At 39.7% G+C, this 21454-nt stretch overlaps 2 protein-coding genes and 1 pseudogene across 5 annotated transcripts in view; all 3 read left to right on the top strand.

Moving 5' to 3' along the window:
• Nucleotides 1–445: 445 nt before the first annotated feature.
• On the top strand, nt 446–9620 carry LOC146511732 (uncharacterized). 2 transcript variants are annotated; one of them, XM_085172367.1, is made up of 4 exons: nt 449–1338; nt 2536–3384; nt 3710–6492; nt 6597–9620. In XM_085172367.1, exons 1-3 carry the CDS (start codon nt 1321–1323, stop codon nt 4400–4402), a joined length of 1560 nt encoding a protein of 519 aa, XP_085028493.1. In that variant the 5' UTR covers nt 449–1320; the 3' UTR covers nt 4403–6492; nt 6597–9620. The 2 variants fall into 2 exon arrangements, with proteins under 2 accessions (XP_085028494.1, XP_085028493.1); XM_085172368.1 differs by lacking the exon at nt 6597–9620 and having other exon boundaries at nt 446–1338; nt 3713–5478.
• The window catches only part of LOC146511717 (uncharacterized), a 237844-nt gene continuing 216873 nt past the window's right edge, over nt 484–21454 (top strand). For both annotated transcript variants that reach the window (XR_014876035.1, XR_014876034.1), the window contains exon 1: nt 484–498. The gene's annotated coding sequence lies outside the window, so the exon portion shown is untranslated. The remainder of the gene's footprint in view (nt 499–21454) is intronic.
• On the top strand, nt 6065–20843 carry LOC146511731 (uncharacterized; annotated as a pseudogene). Its single transcript, XR_014876032.1, has 4 exons — nt 6065–6173; nt 10351–10456; nt 14739–15336; nt 15662–20843. The product of XR_014876032.1 is annotated as an uncharacterized LOC146511731 (transcript).

The following is a 21454-nucleotide window of genomic DNA, read 5'->3' as shown; positions in this document are numbered from 1 at the left end:
GTAAAGTTCCACAATACATGTGGAACTTTCTATTTTGTCTGTTTTTGTATCTTGCAAATAAACCTTTAAAATAATTAAAATTTTATTATGTATTTATTTTTGGCCTACATCAGTAAGAAATGCCAAATTATATACACAAAGTTATAGAAATCACCACTCCCGTTATTCATGATGATTCCAATAACATCACATAATAACATGTAACATCACATCCTGTAAGCACAGTCTGCCTGTGTCTTTTCTCTGGAAATGAACATTTTCAGCCAATATAGGTAATACATCAACATGGCAGCCATGGCGGAGTAAGGAATATTTATAATGTAATTTCCAAAACTTGCATATGATTTGCTATTTGTAGCAGATCTACTGACTGTCACAGAGCCGCTGGAGCAGTCTCAAATGGAGGTCAGTCCACTACTGCCACCTGTGGCCAAGCGCCATAGCCTACTACTAGATTAACTCGTGACACATCTGCACCTGTTTCTATGACCACATTGAGTAGAGTCTGAGTGGCTGCACTTACACTGGTGCATTCAAATCTACCCTCAAACATATTGAAAGATGCAATGTGGATTGTCAAGACTCAAACCAATCATTAAGCAAAGACAGCAGGGATCACTTGTTTCTGTTTATTATACAGCCAGATTTACTTGTGACACACATGTGCAGCTGGCTTTATCACCTATTTTGAATTTGTTTCAAGCACAATACATTTGTAACTTTCAGTGTTTTCTGGTCTTCCAAAAGAAGAAGAAAAAACACCTTCAGCTACATGACATGCAATTGTGTATTTGTTTTCACCTTATCATACACTTGAAGTTTTACAAATCACCTCTCCTTTTCTTAATATCATTTTAGTCTCAGACAATCTAGTTTTTCTTACAGAGATTGAATGCACCTTCTGCGGATGGCGGTACCACACAGTGTGCGTGGACTTCCCCTGTACAGAAGGCAACTACAAATGTTGTGAATGCTAAATAAACAGAAACAAATGATCCCTGTTGTCTTTGCTTAATGATTGGTTTGAGTCTTAACAATCCACATTGCTGGCATTGCATCTTTCAATGCCAGCAATGCCAGGTATCAGTGCTCAAACCTTTTGTGTTTGTTTCCAATAAGTTGCCCACCTCGGGAAGCAAAAATGTGTTCTTTTACTTGTCAGATGAACATATGAGACACTTTGACTCTTCAGTGCAGTGTGGAGCCTAACAAAGATCTGTTTTGTGTCCCAGCTGATCAGCAGGAGGAGAAGAGTCTGACGGAGCAGCAGAGGAACATTTTCAGCTACTTGGACTCAGCTCAGCCACTACAGAGAAAACAATGAGCTCAACACAGAAGGTGACAGACAGAGCAGGGCGATATGACCAAAAATATTTATCATGATATACATTTGAAAATTTGCGATAACAATATAACTGACGATATAAGTGACACTAGACAAAATACTTTACAACTCCACAACTTTATTAAAAAACCCATCAATGTATTTTCACTTAAACAAGCAGCTGTTTTTTATGTGCATTAAAGTTATATAAAAAATTTAACAGTGCAAATGCAAATTCCTTGGAGCAAATGTCGGCCAATTTCCTCTGGAAAATCATTTTGGTTTAACTGTCAGCAAGCAATTTGCATTTGCACTGTTAAATTTTTATATAACTTTAATGCACATAAAAACAGCTTGTTTAATTGAAAATACATTGATGAATTTTTAAATAAAGTTGTGGAGTATTTTGTCTAGTGTCAATTATATCGTCAGTTATATTGTTATCACAAATTAAAAACAAAGTAACTTTTTGTAAAACTGTTATATTTAGAGCATCTTTTAAGTGGAATAAATTGCCTTATAAAATTAGAGAATTATTCAAACTATTCAAAACTTCAATGACCACTTAAAAGCCGATTTACAGAGCTTTTAGTTGTTGTAATATTGTAAGAGATTATTTCTTTTTGAAATTTGTGTAATGTGCCTGAATGTTATTGATATTATTATTATTATTATTGATTGCTTATATTTTAACAATTGTGAAACCTCACTGTGGATGTAAGAGCCAAATTGAATCCACTTTATTGTATAATATTTTATGTGATTGTATTTGACGGAAGATGAGCAACATCTGTTGTGGAAGCTAATGGGTTTCTTTTTGAATAAACAAACATAGGATTTATTATCACTGAATAATTATGTATAAATCTATAAAAATTAAAGAAAGATGTAATAGGAAACAACACTATAATATAAATGATAAAATAATAATTTAGTGTGTGTGTGTGTGTATGTGTGTGTGTGTGTGTGTACAATCAGGAGGGATGGGCACGATTTTAGTGTTTTTAAATGGTCATGAATGATTTTTAACACCAGGTTGGATGTAATGTGTTGGAACTACCAGCAGGTGGTGATAAGAGACCTTTAAGGTGTTTGGTGCCACACTCCACCTTCAGGTTTAAAACTAGTGTTAATGGAGGGAGTTTGAAGGTTGAGTTTGTTCCACGACTGCATTTCACTCACTGGCTCTGTTTGTATCTCTGTCACTGCAGGACCAACATGGAGCGAGAAGTCAGCGCTCTCAGGAGGCCGACAAACCTCACAGAAGAAAGAGAGAGAAAAAACACACCTATGACGAATGTGGGAAGGGTTTTACTGGGAAGAATTTACTCAAACTTCATCAGGTCATCCACACTGGAGAGAGACCGTTCAGCTGTGATTTGTGTGGAAAGTCTTTTTCCTTGAAGGGTAACCTAAAAAGACACCAACTCATCCACAGTGGAGTTAAAGTGTACAGCTGTGATCAGTGTGGCAGAGCTTTTGCTCAAAGTGGTAGCTTACAGAGTCATCTAGTTACCCACTCTGGAATTAAGCCATACAGCTGTGACATTTGTGGGAAGGATTTTGCTCTAAAGGCTTTACTAAAACGTCATCAGTTCATCCACACTGGAGAGAGACCGTTCAGCTGTGACTTGTGTGGAAAGTCTTTTTCCTTGAAGGATTCCCTAAAACAACACCAACTCATCCACAGTGGAGTTAAAGCGTACAGCTGTGATCAGTGTGGCAGAGCTTTTAATCGCAGTAGCAGCTTACAGAATCATCTAGTTACCCACTCTGGAATTAAGGCATACAGCTGTGACATTTGTGGAAAAACTTTCAGCCAGAGAGGGCACCGAAATATACACCTACGCATTCACACCAGACATTATGTGTACTGCTGTGAACAGTGTGATAAACAGTTTATAACGGGCACACAGTTACAACGACACATGTTTACCCACACTGAGGAGAGACCTTATAAATGTGAACTGTGTGAGAAGACTTTTAAATCTCCACATTACCTGAGAGGACACCAACAGATCCACACCAGAAAGAGACTCTACAAGTGCAGTTACTGTGAGGTATGTGTTTATATTTTTATCTTGTCATTTTAGCCTGACTATTTGAAACAACTCTGCTCATTAAATTGTGTTAGCATGTTAGCAATTCTACTTCATTGAAAAGCAGCTCTGAGTGATTATTCAGATTTTCATGTCAGTTATGATTTTAGTATTACTGTAGTATTATGGTGGTAGTATTGTAGTTATTGCAGCCCAGTAAACTGAGTGTGTTAACTGAAACAGTAAAATGTAATTGGACGTCTGCAGAGATGCTCTTTATTTCAGGAGACGTTCAGGATAAAAGTGTTGAAGGACTGACTTACACTGTCTTTGTGTCTTTGTTTAGAAGCAGAGCGACACAGATGGATCCAGTTCTCAACCCTGTCATCACTGTGGTGGTGGGAAAGACTTTCGTTGTGACCTTTGTGGAAAAACTTTCAGTCATCAAAATAACCTAAAAACACATCAACGTAGACACACTGGAGACAAACTGAAATACTGCAAAGAATGTGGGAGAAGCTTCACCACATCATATCACTTAAAACAACATCAACTGATTCACAGTGGGGTCAAAAAGCACCTCTGTGATCAGTGTGGGTCATCCTTCACCACTGCAAGTAACCTTAAAAAACACAAACGAGTCCACACGGGAGAGAAACCATACAAGTGCAGACACTGTGACAAAAGCTTCTCACGTTCAGGTCATCGTAACTATCATGAACGTGCACACATGGAAGGAAACTACAGCTGTGACCAGTGTGACAAGAGCTTCAGGAATCTCAGATCATACTCCAAACACAAACGATCTCACGTTACTAATAAACTGTTTCACTGTTACCAATGTGCCAAAACATTCACCTCATTGTCTGCTCTGTGCAAACATCAGCGTGATCACTCAGGGCTGAAATCACTCCCATCACTGGATCACAGTGAATCTGAAGAGACAGAAAGATCCTCTGGTTTCAGTGTCAGACTCAAAAAGCTTGAGATCAGGCTCCACAGAGTTCAGATAGAATCATTTAAACTTGTGTTGAACTGAATTGGTTGCTGGGCTGAACTTCTGCATTACCAATGCAAACTGAATAATACAGAAGATGGAAGAATAGACTTTGATCAGTTAATAAAGCTCATGATCTTGATTCATTGTGGCTGCTACACAGATACTTCTGGGTCACTTCTCTCAGTTAGGAACCTTCCTCACCAAAACTGACTGTTGGACCACACCCCTGGTTTCATGAGAAATTGTTTCAGCCATGATTTCTCTTCATGTATTTCAGAGTAAAGACTGAAGTGACAAATGGAGACATGTTTAAAAAACACAATGTGAGAGAGACGTTGAGGTCTTTAGAAGTTACCCTGGGTTTTTCTGTCACCCTGCTAGATGTTACACACCTTGTTATTGGACTGATTTCTACTGCTGGACTAGTCCTGCAGAGAGTAACAATACTCTTACTAATTAGCTCCCTTTCACACCTTTGGGGGTATTTATTTTTGTGCTTGAAGCGCTGTGAGCCAGAACAGCGAGAGAAAAATCTGCAACAGCGACGAGCCAAAAGCTTAAGTGAATCCCAGCAGCTGCACATGTGCTACGCTGATTTAGAGGATATCTTTGCTCTGGATTTATATGAATACTTTTTCATTTCTATATGATTCTTCTTGCATCTAAACAAAGATAGTTGTTATTCTTAGTTGTTCTGCTGCCTAAATACCACAGGGTGTAATTATGAAGTTATTGAGCTGCACATACTTTACGACCTGCTTAAGTTCGAGGTCACAGCGTCTGTAGAGCAGCTGGAACATAATGAAGTCTACAAGGTTAAAGTTTTCTCTTAACTTATTGTTCTCTCTGCTAGTTGGTTTGATGGATCTGAGAGCTTTTGTTTTTATTACTGTTATTATAATTATCATTAATATTTTACTCTTTAGAAGCTTTAAAATAGTGTTTGTGTTTGAAAAAATTGATTTAAGAATTGAACAGAAACATCTGTCCTTCTGAAAATCGCCCAAAGGCACGGAGACAAACTCAAAGGATGCAACCTGTAACTTTCTCTTCCTTCATGTCAGTACCATCATCGATTATTTATATAAAATGCATAAAGCAACAGTAACACTTTAGTTTGGATTTCATGATTTCTGTAACTGGAAAATATTTTGTTTAAAGACAGAAGTGACCACATAGTTGCAACATTAAAGTGAAATATTTAATATTCTAATAACAGATTAAATGCTGTGTTGAGGCTGTCGTTTCAGGAGGAGAGAAGCTGCATATCACGTTATCCAAGCTAGAATCGATTTTAATCGATAATCAAAACCCGCCTCTAGTAACTGTGTAATCATGCTTATGTACATCTGGATAATGACACAAACTGTGTGGCGCTTCACTTTTTAATAAACTAAAAGACATAAGTCAGGTGGATCTGTAGTGTTGTTTATTTATATTATGGTACTTATCATTTGTGATATTTATTACTGTGTGCATACTTTAATAGAAGAGAAAAAAATGTCTTCCTTGCTGGTTCCATCGAAGAAGAAATGCTCAAGTAACTATGTAGCACGTACGTAATCCAATTCCACACACAGTGTGATGGGGGAATCAGCTGTGTTTTGCTGCCCATTTTATTTCGAATCTGGCGCGAACCGGCGAGCCAGTTCCTGAATCAGTCACGTGGTACGGACTGCCCACGAGGCCTCGAACGTCACTGCATACGTAATCAAAGCGAGCCTCGATACGGGCTTCACAAAAACTCCCCCGAGATTACTCGACACACAGGACACATCACAACCTCTCACATCTAAAGGTTAGTGTCAAGGTAACTTTGAACTGAGTTCAGTCAATCTCGAGTTTATCGAAGTTTTCTGAAGGACGCTTTCTGTTGCTCTCTGTGAGAGAAGACCGTTAAAGCCGAGGCTCTCCAGAGTGTAGCAAAACAGGAAACCACAGCTGGGTGTGTGTAAGTGTGCAAACGAATAGATTAGAAGTGGAAGTGAGACACGAGTATGGAAAGGTCAGGTTTCGTGAGTTGTTTTTCTCACCACTGATCACGCGCTCAACACTCTACACATACTTGCATCACACGCGCGCTCTCAAGCATCAGTATTGTACAATTCTGGGCGTCACGTGAGTTGCAGGTGTTACCATATAACGGATATCTCCATTGTTCTGTAGCAGTGGTTCTCAAACGTTTCACAATGAGTTTCACCCTTACGAGCGACATCAAAGCACAGTAGTATAGGCCTATTTAACACCACATACACATGAAGACGTTTCACCTCTTATCCGAGAAGCTTCTTCCGTTCTAAGGGTCAATGGTGGAGAGTCCCAGATTTAAATGTATTTCAAGTTACTTAAAGAAGTCCAGACGCTTTTCTTTCCAAGCTCCTTAGACTACGATGACCTGGATGACTGAGAACCTTCACAGACACCACATACACATATTTGGCAACATTCAAAAGGGCACTCTGTGTGTGTGTGTGTGTGTGTGTGTGTGTGTGTGTGTGTGTGTGTGTGTGTGTGTGTGTGTGTGTGTGTGTACACGTGGCCCGGGTCCTTCGAAAGTCGGGTAGGCTCGAAGTAAGCGATTGTGAAGTTGGACGGTCTAGCCTTCAGAATTACGTCATGACCTCTCTCAGTGGAGTGAAATTCTGCCCTCTGCTCCTTGCTATCTAAAATATAACCGGACGCGTAAATTCTTGACCATCTCACACTTTTGTTTAATCAGTTTTCTGTCTCTCAGGAACAAATAAAACACTGAAAAAAGCCAAACAATAATAATAAGTTGTCTAAATGACTTGTATATCATGTTTAACCTGATTAGCAAAAGACCACAGGGGGTTTGAAAACGATGAAGCCAGGAGTTCGCTGTTCTTGCCGGCTCAGATATTTGAAGTTTACACAGCTACATTCTCACCTGAAAATATTTAAAAGTTTATTTTGCAACTCAGAAAGAGTAATAAGAGTAATATTAAAACTAAGTTGCTGCCGCCAATGTTGGAAACTGGAATTAGCTGGGCTGCGCTAGGAATTCTTTGATATTCTTTGATTTTTCAATTTTGTTGTCTGGGTGGAAAATCGGGAGAAATTTGGGAGAATGGTGGTTCCAGGAGATTTTCGGGAGGGGCAATGAAATTGGGAGGGTTGGCATAGTCCAATGTTTTCCTCTTAGCCATTTTTGGGTTTTAGCTGTGTATTTTGGGTCATTGTCCTGTTGTAAGACCCATGACCTGCGACTTATTGTCAACACGTAGTTTGGCATATTCCAGTCTGCATCTTTTGTGATATGTTTTTAACAGTGGTGTCCTCCTTGGTCGTCTCCCATGTAGACCACTTTGGCTGAAACAGTGACAGCTCGTGCGATCTGACACTGATGTTCCTTGAGCATAAACTTCAGCTTGGATCTCTTTAGAAGTCTTTCTGGGCTCTTTTGTTACTATTCGGATTATCCGTCTCTTTGATCTGTCATCAATTTTCCTCCTACGGCCACATCCAGGGAGGTTGGCTACAGTTCCATGGATCTTAAATTTCTGAATAACATGTGCAACTGTAGTCACAGGAACATCTAGCTGCTTGTAGATGGTCTTATAGCCTTTAACTTTAACATGCTTGTCTATGATTTTCTTTCTGATCTCCTGAGACAACTCTTTCCTTTGCTTCCTCTGGTCCATGTTGAGTGTGGTACTCACCATGTCACCAAACAACACCTGGAGTCCTATATATAGGCCCACTGTTTTATTACAAGATTGTAGACACTTGTGATGCTGATTAGTGGACACACCTTGGATTAACATGTCGCTTTGGTCACATTATTTTCATTCTTTTCTAGGGGTACCATCATTTTAGTCCAGACCTGTTTCAGCCATTCATTATTTTAATAATTCAGTTGAAGCAGGGTTGAAAAGCAATGTCTGATTTTCATTGGTTAAGATTTATAGAATTTTATTTATTATTACTTTTGTCAGATTAAAGTTATTTCTGTGACCATTGTGAGTTCTTCTTTCATTGACTGAAGGGTACCAACAATTTTGTCCCACGTCTACGGCGCTACTCCCTCGGACCGAGAAACTCCTCTCTCGGGCCTGGGTGACGGTATTGCTCTTGAGCTCATGTAGAGCACAATGTTCTTGCTAGAGACGGATGACGGCGGATTCCTCTTCACTCAAGTCTTCCTCTGACAGCTGGCTTCACCAATTCACTGTTGCTGGCTGCAAAGGATTACTACTCACTTGCAGGAGCGGTCGCGACCACTGGCAATAAGCTGCTCTTTATAGAGGACTCATGCTCGGGGAGACGTTTTCTGGTCCACCCTCTCTCCCAGAAGAGCCCCGGGAATGCTTGTGTTGTCTTTGCATACCTCCACAATTACATATTGTTTAGTCTTTAAAAAAAAATTTGCGATTTTCCGTGTACCACCAGAGAGAGACTAAGTACCACTAGTGGTATGTGGTATGTGTACCACAGTTTGAGAACCACTGTTCTAAACCATGCTGTGAAACTCCTGGGGACCACCCCTTAAGGGTGAGATTAAAAGTATATGTGTATGACTGAGGGGCTGCCCCTTAGATCTGCTCTGGGAGAAACATAGGAATGTAGAAGAGGTGAAGGGAGTGTGTGTTTTTAAAAAAAACAAAGAACAAACAAACAGCATGTTGGCGGTAGGGGTGCAACGATACTCGTATCGATATTGAACCATTCGATACAGTGCTTTTGGTTCGGTATGCATATGTATCGAACTATACAAAAAATTTATTTGTTTTGTCAACTTTTCTTCCGACGATGCTGTCTGTGATGAGCGCTCAGTGGATCTGCGTTCGACTACCCCGCCTAGGCTGCACTGTTGAGTGCAGATCCACTGAGCGTAGCGCAAGCTAGCAAGACAGAAGCTAAGCTCGTTGCAACATGGCAACTGCCTCAACGCTACCTGAAATTGAACCTCCCCCACCCTCATTCAGATCTTGATGTCCATGTGAAGCATGACCCTGAATGTAAGCGCCTCATGGACTAAAGTAAAACAGTATGTCGGATGTGCCACGCAATGCTCAATTGGTGGGAACTAGTGCGTTAGCGCAGTTAGCTTGTTAACGTGTTGACGCCATCCAGCCCCACGCATGGGGCGATCCGCGGTAACTCGTTAACGGAGATTTGCGGCGTTATGGCGTTAACGCCATTTTAACGAGATTAACGCTGACAGCACTAGTGGGAACACAACGAATATGACTGCACATTTACGCCGACATCATCCTAGTGCAAAGACAAGTAGAAGCAGACAAAAACAACAAGCACGCATGCCACAAACTTTACCCGAGTCATTTAGACAGCCATTAGCACATGATTCTCCTCATGGGGACCTGATATGTTTAATATGCTGCTGAGAATATAGCCCAGAAGAAGCGTATGGCTTTTATTTTGGAAAGAGACATTTCTCTGTAATAAACTCTCTTTTCCAGAGATGAGTGATTTCTCGATCAGATAGATTTTTTTGTTGTTGTTGTTTCAGCAACATTAATTTTAAAAACTGTACTTTTGAGTTAAAATATATATTCATAATTTTAATAAATGACAAATTAAAGCATGAAATTTTTTTTTTAATCTAAAAAATATCGAACTGTGACACCAAAGTATCGAACCGAACCGAACTGAATTTTGTTTATCGTTGCACTCCTAGTTGACGGTAAAAGTGCTACAAGGAAAAAAATTCCAAGGAAATGTAAAAAAAAAAAATATTCCAGGATAAAACATAGCTGTCTTTGTCTTATCGGTGCAAATCGGTGTGTCGGCCCACTGGGCATTTGATTCTAATAACAGGCCTCAGTCTCTCCTGCTACTGGTCTGCCATACTGCTAAATTTGGTATCCGTGCTCAAACCTTTTGTGTCTGTTTGCCCACCTCGGGAAGCAAAAAATATGTTGTTTTTTGTTGTCAGATGAACATATGAGACACTTTGACTCTTCAGTGCAGTGTGGAGCCTAACAAAGATCTGTTTTGTGTTACAGCTGATCAGCAGGAGGAGAAGAGTCTGACGGAGCAGCAGAGGAACATTTTCAGCTACTTGGACTCAGCTGAGTCACTACAGAGGAAACAATGAGCTCAACACAGAAGGTGACAGACAGAGCAGGGCGATATGACCAAAAATATTTGTCACGATATACATTTGAAAATTTGCGATAACGATATAGCTGACGATATAATTGACACTAGACAAAATACTTTACAACTCCACAACTTTATTAGTGCAAAAAAAAACCAACATCAATGTATTTTCACTTAAACAAGCAGCTGTTTTTTATGTGTATTAAAGTTATATAAAAATTTAACAGTGCAAATGCAAATGCCTTGGAGCAAATGTCAGCCAATTTCCTCTGGAAAATCCTTTTGGTTAAACTGTCAGCAAGCAATTTGCATTTGCACTGTTAAACTTTTATATAACTTTAATGCACATAAAAAAAACAGCTGCTTCTTTAAGTGAAAATACATTGATGGGTTTTTTTAATAAAGTTGTGGAGTTGTAAAGTATTTTGTCTAGTGTCACTTATATTGTCAGTTATATCGTGATAAATATTTTTGGTCACATCGCCCTGCTCTACTTTCATGTGTTACTGTTTAGGCTTAAATGTGTTTGATGTTTGGTGCCTTTTCCTTAATGTAAAAAAACCCTTAGGTTACAATCAGACATTTTTCTTGCATTTGATTTGATAAATTTTGATCTTTTGATTGATAAACTAAAATGTTATGGATTTTCACCAGCTGCTTTGTGCTGGAAAAAAAATTATTTGGACAGAAGATAGCAGAAGGTTTATTGTAATGGTTATTTCTCAGCTATGAACTGTGGTCTACCCCAAGGCAGCTGCCTCGCTCCACTTCTCTATTGAGTTTTCACTAACGATCTGCAATATGTCTTGGCTTAATCTTGGGTATGCCAATGATTCCACCATGTTTTATTCAGCCAGTGACAACTCTGAATTGACCAGCGTGTCACAACAAAATTTGCTGAACCTGTTTGACTGGATAAGTAAAAACAACATGATTTTAAATGTATCTAAATCCAAATCTATGTTAATTAAAAGCAGATTAGTCAACAGCCCACAACTGAGTCTTTCCATAGCCAGTGTTAGAACACGTCACCCAGATTAAACTACTCGGCGTTACCATAAATCACCACCTTTCATGGTCTCAGCACATCGACTCTGTTATTAAGAAAATGGGACAAGGTATAGCTATGGGTATGAAATGCTCTTTCTGTATCACTTCTTCAATTATGAAAGATGTCATTAATGCACTAGTAATGTCTCATTTGGAGTATTGTTCAATCATTTGGTCAGCAGCTAATAAGACAGATCTTAACAGACTTCAGTTAGTCCAGAATAAGGCGTCCAGATTAGTGTTAAGATGTTCATACTATACTAATATCGATAAAATGCATAATCAACTTTCTTGGCTTCCTGTACAGGCTAAAATATTCTATAGCTTACTTGTAGTTATAAAGAACGCAATTCTGTTAAACACACCACATTTATTTCTGCTCAGCTGCAGTATCCAGATGAAATACATAATATTACACAGTTTTCAACAAACTGCAATTTAGTAAATCCTCGAGTTAAAAGTAACTTTTTGTAAAACTGTTATATTTAGAGCAACTTTCAAGTGGAATAAATAACCTTATAAAATTTGAGAATTATTCAAACTATTTAAAACTTCAATGAACACTTAAAAGCTTTGAAATTCTCCTGAGCTGCTCGCCCAAGGCTGGAGCTGAACAAAACTCCCTGATAACGACTGTGTTTAGACTGTTTAGACATTCCATGCAAGGCCACCTGGGTTGGCTGGAAGACTGTTTACTTAGCCTGGCGGGGCGAAGGACACTGTCTCAGCTGAACTCTGGAGAGACACACACACACACACACACACACACACACACACACACACTGATATGCACACACTGATCCCCCCTCCCTTTCCAAACGCCTTCGATGCTTGTGCCCTACCGGGGAGATGGCAGTCAACTGGACCAGCGCAGACATGCCGCAGGACCGGATGCGCTGTCTACACCGGCTCTCTCTTACCCTTGACCCGCCCCTGTTGCTTGTCTTGTGTTTCTATGGTGTATTGATAGTCATGTGCTTTTTGTGCTGAGGTGTTTTTTCTGTTATCAAACTGTTCTCCCACTAGGAGCTCAGTCTGAGTGGAGTTTTGTTTTTCTCCTCCTCTTACCTCATGTTATGTATTTTCGTTGTGTTTTTTCCTATCAGCCTACCTTTCTGACATGTCTCCCCAATGTGATGTTTGTGTAAAGTTGGTCAGAAGGTTCCTTTGTAAGTGCGCGTGCGCCATTAGCGTGCTGCCTGCTGTAACCCTAATTTCCTTCGGGATTAATAAAGTATTCTGATTCTGATTCTGAAAAGCCGATTTACAGAGCTTTTAGTTGTAGATATTGTAAGAGATTATTTGTTTTTGAAATTTGTGTAATGTGCCTCAATGTGATTGATATTATTATTATTATTATTATTATTGATTCCTTATAATTTAGCAATTGTGAAACCTCGCTGTGGATGTAAGAGACAAATTATGTGAATATTTTGAATCCACTTTATTGTATAATAATTTATGTGATTGTTAGAGATGGACCGATCCGATATTACGTATCGGTATCGGTCCGATACTGACCTAAATTACTGGATCGGATATCGGAGAGAAATAAAAAATGTAATCCGATCCATTAAATATCAAAAAAGCACCTCACAAAACTTGCGACACGGCGTAACTCTGCTCATAACCGTAGCACGTCGGAGCAGTGTGGTCACGTGATAGAGCGGCTGTGTGTATTTGTAGCCTGCTAGCAAACATTTCATCTCCGAGGAAGTTATCTCAGAGAGAAGTAAAGCAAGTGTGTAAGTTCATCTCTGAATGTTTGTAAAGCATTCCCGCGTTAAGCTTAACAACCGATATATAGAGCAACTGCCTCTTCTCTCTCTCTCTCCTGCTGCTACTTCAATCGTGAAACTGCTTAATGATCAGCTGATCGGCTTTTCTGTCGCGAGTCCGTCTCTCTTCTTTGTTTTTGGCCCACTTTGCACCAGAAAGAGGAAACCAGCGGCTGAACAACAGCAGCACTATTAAGCTTGATAAGATGTTGTTAGAATTTATTTAATATTACTTTCTAGACCAGGATCTTTTTCTACATAGCTGACGGCTGGTAACTGTGCAGGGGCGGATCTAGCAAAGTTTAGCCAGGGGGGCTGATAGGGCATTAACAGGGAAAAGGGGGGCAAAAAGACATACTTTTCTTTCTTATTCTCATTTAAAATATCTAGCTTTTAATTATTTAATAATTATCTGAATCTTACACCCAAAGTTTTAATCTGATGTAAAAATGTATAGAAGTCCATTACTGTATATAGTAACTGTTAAGTCTAATATACCCTAGTAAGCTGTAGTACTTTTTCGTTTGGGAAAGTACCATCTGTGAATTCTGCAATTCTGCTGAAGAAAGATGTTGAATCTATTTAATTCTTGAAAAATAATTTATTTCTGTGAATTTTTTTCACCCTGCATCAAATTAAAGTTGATTACATTGATTAAGCATCATGAGGAAGAGGGTGGTTCCCTATATTCTTTTGCTGGGAGTTTGCAACCCTATTAGTTAGGTTGCTTAATATTTCTGCTAAGTACTCTTTAAAATACCAGAATAGGGAGGATGGAGTAGGTTTAACTTTATTAGATTGATCAGTGTTGCTGGTCCATGAAATATTTTGGGTGCAGTGTTTTTTTTTTTGTTTTTTTTTTACATACAGGTATAACAGAATAGCTTTAGTGTTGTTGTTGTTTTTTAACTTGAGTATGAACTTATACAAAAAGCAGCAAGATATTAAAAAAAACAGTTTTATTGATTAAAAAACACACTACATCGGATTCATATCGGTATCGGCAGATAACCAAATTTATGATATCGGTATCAGTATCGGACATACAAAAGTGGTATCGTGCCATCTCTAGTGATTGTATTTGACGGAAGACGAGCAACATCTGTTGTGGAAGCTAATGGGGTTCCTTTTGAATAAACAAACGTAGGATTTATTATCACTGAATAATTATGTATAAATCTATAATGTGTGTGTGTGTGTGTGTGTGTGTGTGTGTGTGTACATACAATCAGGAGGGATGGGCATGATTTTAGTGTTTAAACAGTCATGAATTCTTTTTAACACCAGGTTGGATGTAATGTGTTGGAACTACCAGCAGGTGGTGATAAGAGACCTTTAAGGTGTTTGGTGCCACACTCCACCTTCAGGTTTAAAACTAGTGTTAATGGAGGGAGTTTGAAGGTTGAGTTTGTTCCACGACTGCATTTCACTCACTGCCTCTGTTTGTATCTCTGTCACTGCAGGACCAACATGGAGCGAGAAGTCAGCGCTCTCAGGAGGCCGACAAACCTCACAGAAGAAAGAGAGAGAAACCATACACCTGTGACGAATGTGGGAAGTAGTTTACTGGGAAGGCTAATCTAAAACGTCATCAGTTCATCCACACTGGAGAGAGACCGTTCAGCTGTGACTTGTGTGGAAAGTCTTTTTCCTTGAAGAGTTACCTAAAAAAACCACCAACTCATCCACAGTGGAGTTAAAGCGTACAGCTGTGATCAGTGTGGCAGAGCTTTTACTCACAGTAGCTACTTACAGAATCATCTAGTTACCCACTCTGCAATTAAGGCGTACAGCTGTGACATTTGTGGAAAAACTTTCAGCTGGATAGATAGCCGAAATAGACACCTACGCATTCACACCAGACATGATGTGTACTGCTGTGAACAGTGTGGCAAATACTTTGCTACAGACCAACACTTACAACAACACATGTTTACCCACACTGAGGGACGACCTTATAAATGTGACCTGTGTGAGAAGACTTTTAAATCTCCACGTTACCTGAGAGGACACCAACAGATCCACACCAGAAAGAGACTCTACAAGTGCAGTTACTGTGAGGTATGTATTTATATTGTTATCTTGTCATTTTAGCCTGACTGTTTGGAACAACTCTGCTCATTAAACTTTGTTAGCATGTTAGCAATTCTACTACATGGAAAAGCAGCTCTGAGTGATTATTCAGATTTTCATGTCAGTTATGATTTTAGTATTACTGTAGTATTATGGTGGAAGTATTGTAGTTATTGCAGCCCAGTAAACTGAGTGTGTTAACTGAAACAGTAAAATGTAATTGGACGTCTGCAGAGATGCTCTTTATTTCAGGCGACGTTCAGGATAAAAATGTTGAAGGACTGACTTACACTGTCTTTGTGTCTTTGTTTAGAAGCAGAGCGACACAGATGGATCCAGTTCTCAACCCTGTCATCACCGTGGTGGTGGGAAAGACTTTCATTGTGACGTCTGTGGAAAAACTTTCAGTCGGCAAAAGACCCTAAAAACACATCAACGTAGACACACTGGAGACAAACTGAAATACTTCAAAGAATGTGGGAGAAGCTTCACCACATCAAGTTACTTAAAACAACATGAACTGATTCACAGTGGGGTCAAAAAGCACCTCTGTGATCAGTGTGGGTCATCCTTCACCTCTGCAAGGGAGCTTAAAACACACAAACGAGTCCACACAGGGGAGAAACCATACAAGTGCAGACACTGACAAAAGCTTCTCATGTTCAGGTCATCGTAACATTCATGAATGTGCACACATGGAAGGAAACTACAGTTGTGACAAGTGTGACAAGAGCTTCAGGATTCTCAATTCATACTCAAAACACAAACGATCCCACGTTACTAATAAACTGTTTCACTGTTACCAATGTGCCCAAACATTCACCTCATTATCTGCTCTGTGCAAACATCAGCGTGATCACTCAGGGCTGAAATCACTCCCATCACTGGATCACAGTGAATCTGAAGACACAGAAAGATCCTCTGGTTTCTTTATGTAGTGTGGAAGTTTTTAATGTTTCTTTCATCTGTGATGTTCTTGAATGTGTTCACATGAAAATGGTACAAATAAACTGTCCTTGTAGCTTTAGCTCCTAATTTATTCATTATTTATGGATGTAGCACAGCAGCAGTTTCTTGATTTACACATGGAGGGCTCGGGATCTGATGGTAAATAATGTTTTGTGTCCTTGTACACATACAGCTCAGCTGTTCCACAGATGTCGGGTTTACACAGTGGGATGGTTTGTAAGAACGCAGCTCTCCTGTGGATAAATCCTTACTCTTAGCCTCAGGACCTCACACAGTCCCAGCAGGTTTGGTCAGAAGATTTATCCCTTATACCAAAACGTCACAGAGTCTCCTTTGCTGTGCTGTTTTCACAAAGAAACGTAAACTGAAGACCTGCACGTACAATTTTTAATTAGTTTAGCAGATTCAGTGTCTCCATGATCGAATCTGCTGTTTTTGTGCTGCTGTTGGTAGAATGGTTAATGCTGAAATGAACTGGCTGCATGCATCTCTGAATGTAAATTGGTGCACTATTAATAGATCACTCTGGAACGGTGTCATCACCCTAATTTGCCCACTGTTGGATTATAATATTATTTTATGCCATGTTAGACCCCTAATTAAAGATTGTGAATTATTATGTAGTTTTAGTTTGCATTATTCTCCTGAATTAGAAGAAGGTGATAACTATTACATTTGGTAAACTGATTTGCATTACATTAGACTGCTGATTTATTGTGAATGAATGATATTGTTTTATGATGCATTATACTGTTAAGTTATAAGAAATACTGTTCGCAGAAAGTCATCGCCTTATTTGTCTGGTTAGAAGAGAACAGAGCATACTGCCCCATCTCAGCAGGAGCAGATAAACAGGGAGCCAAGGTCGTAGCTTAGGCGCTGTGTGAGAAAGAATGTGAATGTTTAGGCTTTTATGATTAGGTGGGGGCCACTAGAGGCTATAAGAGTTTGATCAATGCTCCACCATTTTGAGATCTGATGCGGTCTGCTGTATGGTGTCCATCTCCCACGCGTGTATTCATTAAATCATTGTTTGACTCAACCCGGCCGGACCAATTCAATTCAATTCAATTCAATTTTATTTATATAGCGCCAAATCACAACAAATGTCGCCTTAAGGCGCTTCATAGATACAGAGAAAAGCCCAACAATCTGACAACAATATGACCCCCTATGAGCAAGCACTTTGGCGACAGTGGGAAGGAAAAACTCCCTTTTAACAGGAAGAAACCTCCGGCAGAACCAGGCTCAGGGAGGGGCGGCCATCTGCTGCGACCGGTTGGGGTGAGAGAAGGAAGACAGGATAAAGACATGCTGTGGAAGAGAGACAGAGGTTAATAACAGATATGATTCAATGCAGAGAGGTCAGTTAATACATAGTGAGTGAGAAAGGTGACTGGAAAGGAAAAACTCAATGCATCATGGGAATCCCCCGGCAGCCTACATCTATTGCAGCATAACTAAGGGAGGATTCAGGGTCACCTGGTCCAGCCCTAACTATATGCTTTAGCAAAAAGGAAGGTTTTAAGCCTAATCTTAAAAGTAGAGATAGTGTCTGTCTCCTGAATCCAAACTGGAAGCTGGTTCCACAGAAGAGGGGCCTGAAAACTGAAGGCTCTCCCTCCCATTCTACTTTTAAATACTCTAGGAACAACAAGTAGGCCTGCAGAGCGAGAGCGAAGTGCTCTAATAGGGTGATATGGTACTACAAGGTCATTAAGATAAGATGGGGCCTGATTATTTAAGACCTTGTATGTGAGGAGCAGGATTTTGAATTCAATTCTGGATTTAACAGGAAGCCAATGAAGGGAAGCCAAAACAGGAGAAATATGCTCTCTCTTTCTAGTCCCTGTCAGTACTCTTGCTGCAGCATTTTGGATTAACTGAAGGCTTTTCAGTGAGTTTTTTGGACATCCTGATAATAATGAATTGCAGTAGTCTAGCCTGGAAGTAATAAATGCATGAACTAGTTTTTCAGCGTCACTCTGAGACAGGATATTTCTAATTTTAGAGATGTTGCGCAAATGGAAGAACGCAGTCTTACATATTTGTTTAATATGTGCGTTGAAGGACATATCCTGGTCAAAAATGACTCCAAGGTTCCTCACAGTGTTACTGGAGGCCAAGGTAATGCCATCCAGAGTAAGAATCTGGTTAGATACCATATTTCTAAGCTTTTCAGCGCCGAGTACAATGACCTCAGTTTTATCTGAGTTAAGAAGCAGAAAGTTAGTGGCCATCCAAGTCTTTATGTCTTTAAGACATTCCTGCAGTTTAACTAATTGGTGTGTGTTATCTGGCTTCATGGACAGATAGAGCTGGGTGTCATCTGCATAGCAGTGAAAATGTATGCTATGTCTTCTAATGATGCTGCCTAGGGGAAGCATGTATAATGTAAACAGAATTGGTCCTAGCACTGAACCCTGTGGAACTCCATAATTAACCTCAGTGTGTGAAGAGGACTCTCCATTTACATGCACAAATTGGAGTCTATTAGATAGATATGATACAAACCACTGCAGTGCAATACCTGTAATACCTACAGCATGTTCTAATCGCTCTAATAGAATATTATGGTCAACAGTATCGAATGCTGCACTAAGGTCAAGAAGGACAAGCACAGAGATGAGTCCACTGTCAGAGGCCATAAGAAGATCATTTGTAACCTTCAATAAAGCTGTTTCTGTGCTGTGATGAACTCTGAAACCTGACTGAAACTCTTCAAATAAACCATTCCTCTGCAGATGATCTGTTAGCTGTTTGACAACTACTCTTTCAAGGATTTTTGATATGAAAGGAAGGTTGGAGATTGGCCTATAATTAGCTAAGACTGCTGGGTCTAGAGATGGCTTTTTGAGTAAAGGTTTAACTGCAGCCACCTTGAAGGCCTGTGGTACATAGCCGATTATTAGAGATAGGTTGATCATATAAAAGATCGAAGAATTAACCAATGGCAGGACTTCTTTGAGCAGTTTTGTAGGAATGGGGTCTAAAAGACACGTTGATGGTTTGGAGGAAGTAATTATTGAAGTTAACTCAGAAAGATCGATTGGAAAAAAAGAGTCTAACTTAACATCAATGGAACTAAGAGTAGCTGTAGATAATATTACATCTGTGGGATGATTATTGGTAATTTTTTCTCTAATGATAAAAATTTTATTTGTGAAGAAGTTCATGAAGTCATCACTAGTTAACGTTAAAGGGATGGTTGGCTCAAAAGAGCTCTGACTTTTTGTCAGCCTGGCTACAGTGCTGAAGAGAAACCTGGGGTTGTTCTTATTTTCTTCAATCAGTGATGAGTAGTAAGCTGTTCTGGCTTTGCGGAGGGCTTTCTTATAAAGCAACAAACTATTTCTCCAGGCTAAATGATGATCCTCTAAATTTGTGACACGCCATTTCCTCTCCAGATTACGAGTCATCTGCTTTAGGGTACGTGTTTGAGAATTATACCACGGGGTCAGGTACTTCTGATTAGAGACCTTAGTTTTCACTGGAGCTACAGTATCCAGAGTCGTACGTAGTGAGGAGGTGAAATTATTAACAAGATAATCGACCTCTGTTGGGGTAGCGTTCAGATAGCTGCTCTGCTCTGTGTTGGTACAGGGCATTGACGATGATAACAGTGGCTGGATTATATTCTTAAACTTAGTTACAGCGCTTTCAGAAAGACATCTACTTTGATAAAGTCCACTCTCCACTGCTGCGTAATCAATTATTGTAAATGTAAATGTTATCAAGAAATGATCAGACAGGAGAGGGTTTTCAGGAAACACTGTTAAATGTTCAGTTTCTATGCCATATGTTAAAACAAGATCTAGAGTGTGATTAAAGTGGTGGGTGGGTTCTTTTACATTTTGAGAGAAACCAATTGAGTCTAACAACAGATTAAATGCCATGTTGAGGCTGTCATTTTTAGCATCTACATGGATGTTAAAATCACCCACAATAATTATTTTATCTGAGCTCAGAACTAAATTAGATAAAAAGTCTGAGAAATCAGACAGAAACTCTGTGTAAGGCCCAGGTGGACGATAGATGATAACAAGTAAGACTGGTTTCTGAGTTTCACAGCTGGGGTGGACAATGTTAAGCATCAGGCTTTCAAATGAATTAAAAGTCTGTCTTGGTCTTTCATTAATTAATAGACTGGTGTGAAAAATTGCTGCCACACCGCCCCCTCGACCTGTGCTTCGAGATTTCTGGTAGTTAGAATGACTCGGGGGTGTTGATTCATTTAAACTAACATAATCATCCTGCTGCAACCAGGTTTCTGTAAGGCAGAGTAAATCAATTTGTTGATCAATTATTAAGTCATGTACTAACAGAGACTTGGAGGAGAGAGACCTAATATTTAATAATCCACATTTCACTGTTTTACTCTTTGGTTCAGATGTGGATACTGTATTGTTCTTTCTTTGTGATTGTTTAAGTTGTTTGTTGCTGGTTTTTAGTTTGTTTTTTGTCTTTTTGGAAGCAGACACAGTCTCTATGGAGATGGGTTTTTGGGGGGGTAGCAGGAGGAGAGAAGCTGCAGAGAGGCGTGTAAGACTGCAACTCTGCTTCCTGGTCCCAACTCTGGATAGTCATGTTTTGAGGGGTTTAATAAATTTGTCCATATTTCTAGAAATGAGAGCTGCTCCATCCAAAGTGGGATGGATGCCGTCTCTCCTAACAAGACCAGGTTTCCTCCAGAAGGTTTGCCAATTATCTATGAAGCCCACATCGTTTCTGGGACACCACTCAGACAGCCAGCAATTTAAGGAGAACATGCGGCTAAACATGTCACTCCTGGTCTGATTGGGGAGGGGACCAGAGAAAACTACAGAGTCCGACATTGTTTTGGCAAAGTTACACACCGATTCAATATTGATTTTAGTGACCTCCGATTGGCGTAACCGGGTGTCATTACTGCCGACGTGAATTATGATTTTATTGAATTTACGTTTACCCTTAGCCAGCAGTTTTAAATTTCCTTCAATGTCGCCTGCTCTGGCCCCTGGAAGACAATTGACTATGGTTGCCGGTGTCTCTAGCTTCACATGTCTGAGAACAGAATCACCAATTACCAGAGTTTGACCCCCGGCGGGTGTGTCACCGAGTGGGGAAAAACGGTTAGACACATGAACGGGTTGGTGGT

The sequence above is a fragment of the Neolamprologus multifasciatus genome, chromosome 9, assembly GCF_963576455.1.
Source record: "Neolamprologus multifasciatus chromosome 9, fNeoMul1.2, whole genome shotgun sequence".
Classification (NCBI taxonomy): Eukaryota; Metazoa; Chordata; class Actinopteri; order Cichliformes; family Cichlidae; genus Neolamprologus; species Neolamprologus multifasciatus.
This window is presented reverse-complemented; position numbering and strand designations above follow the sequence as displayed.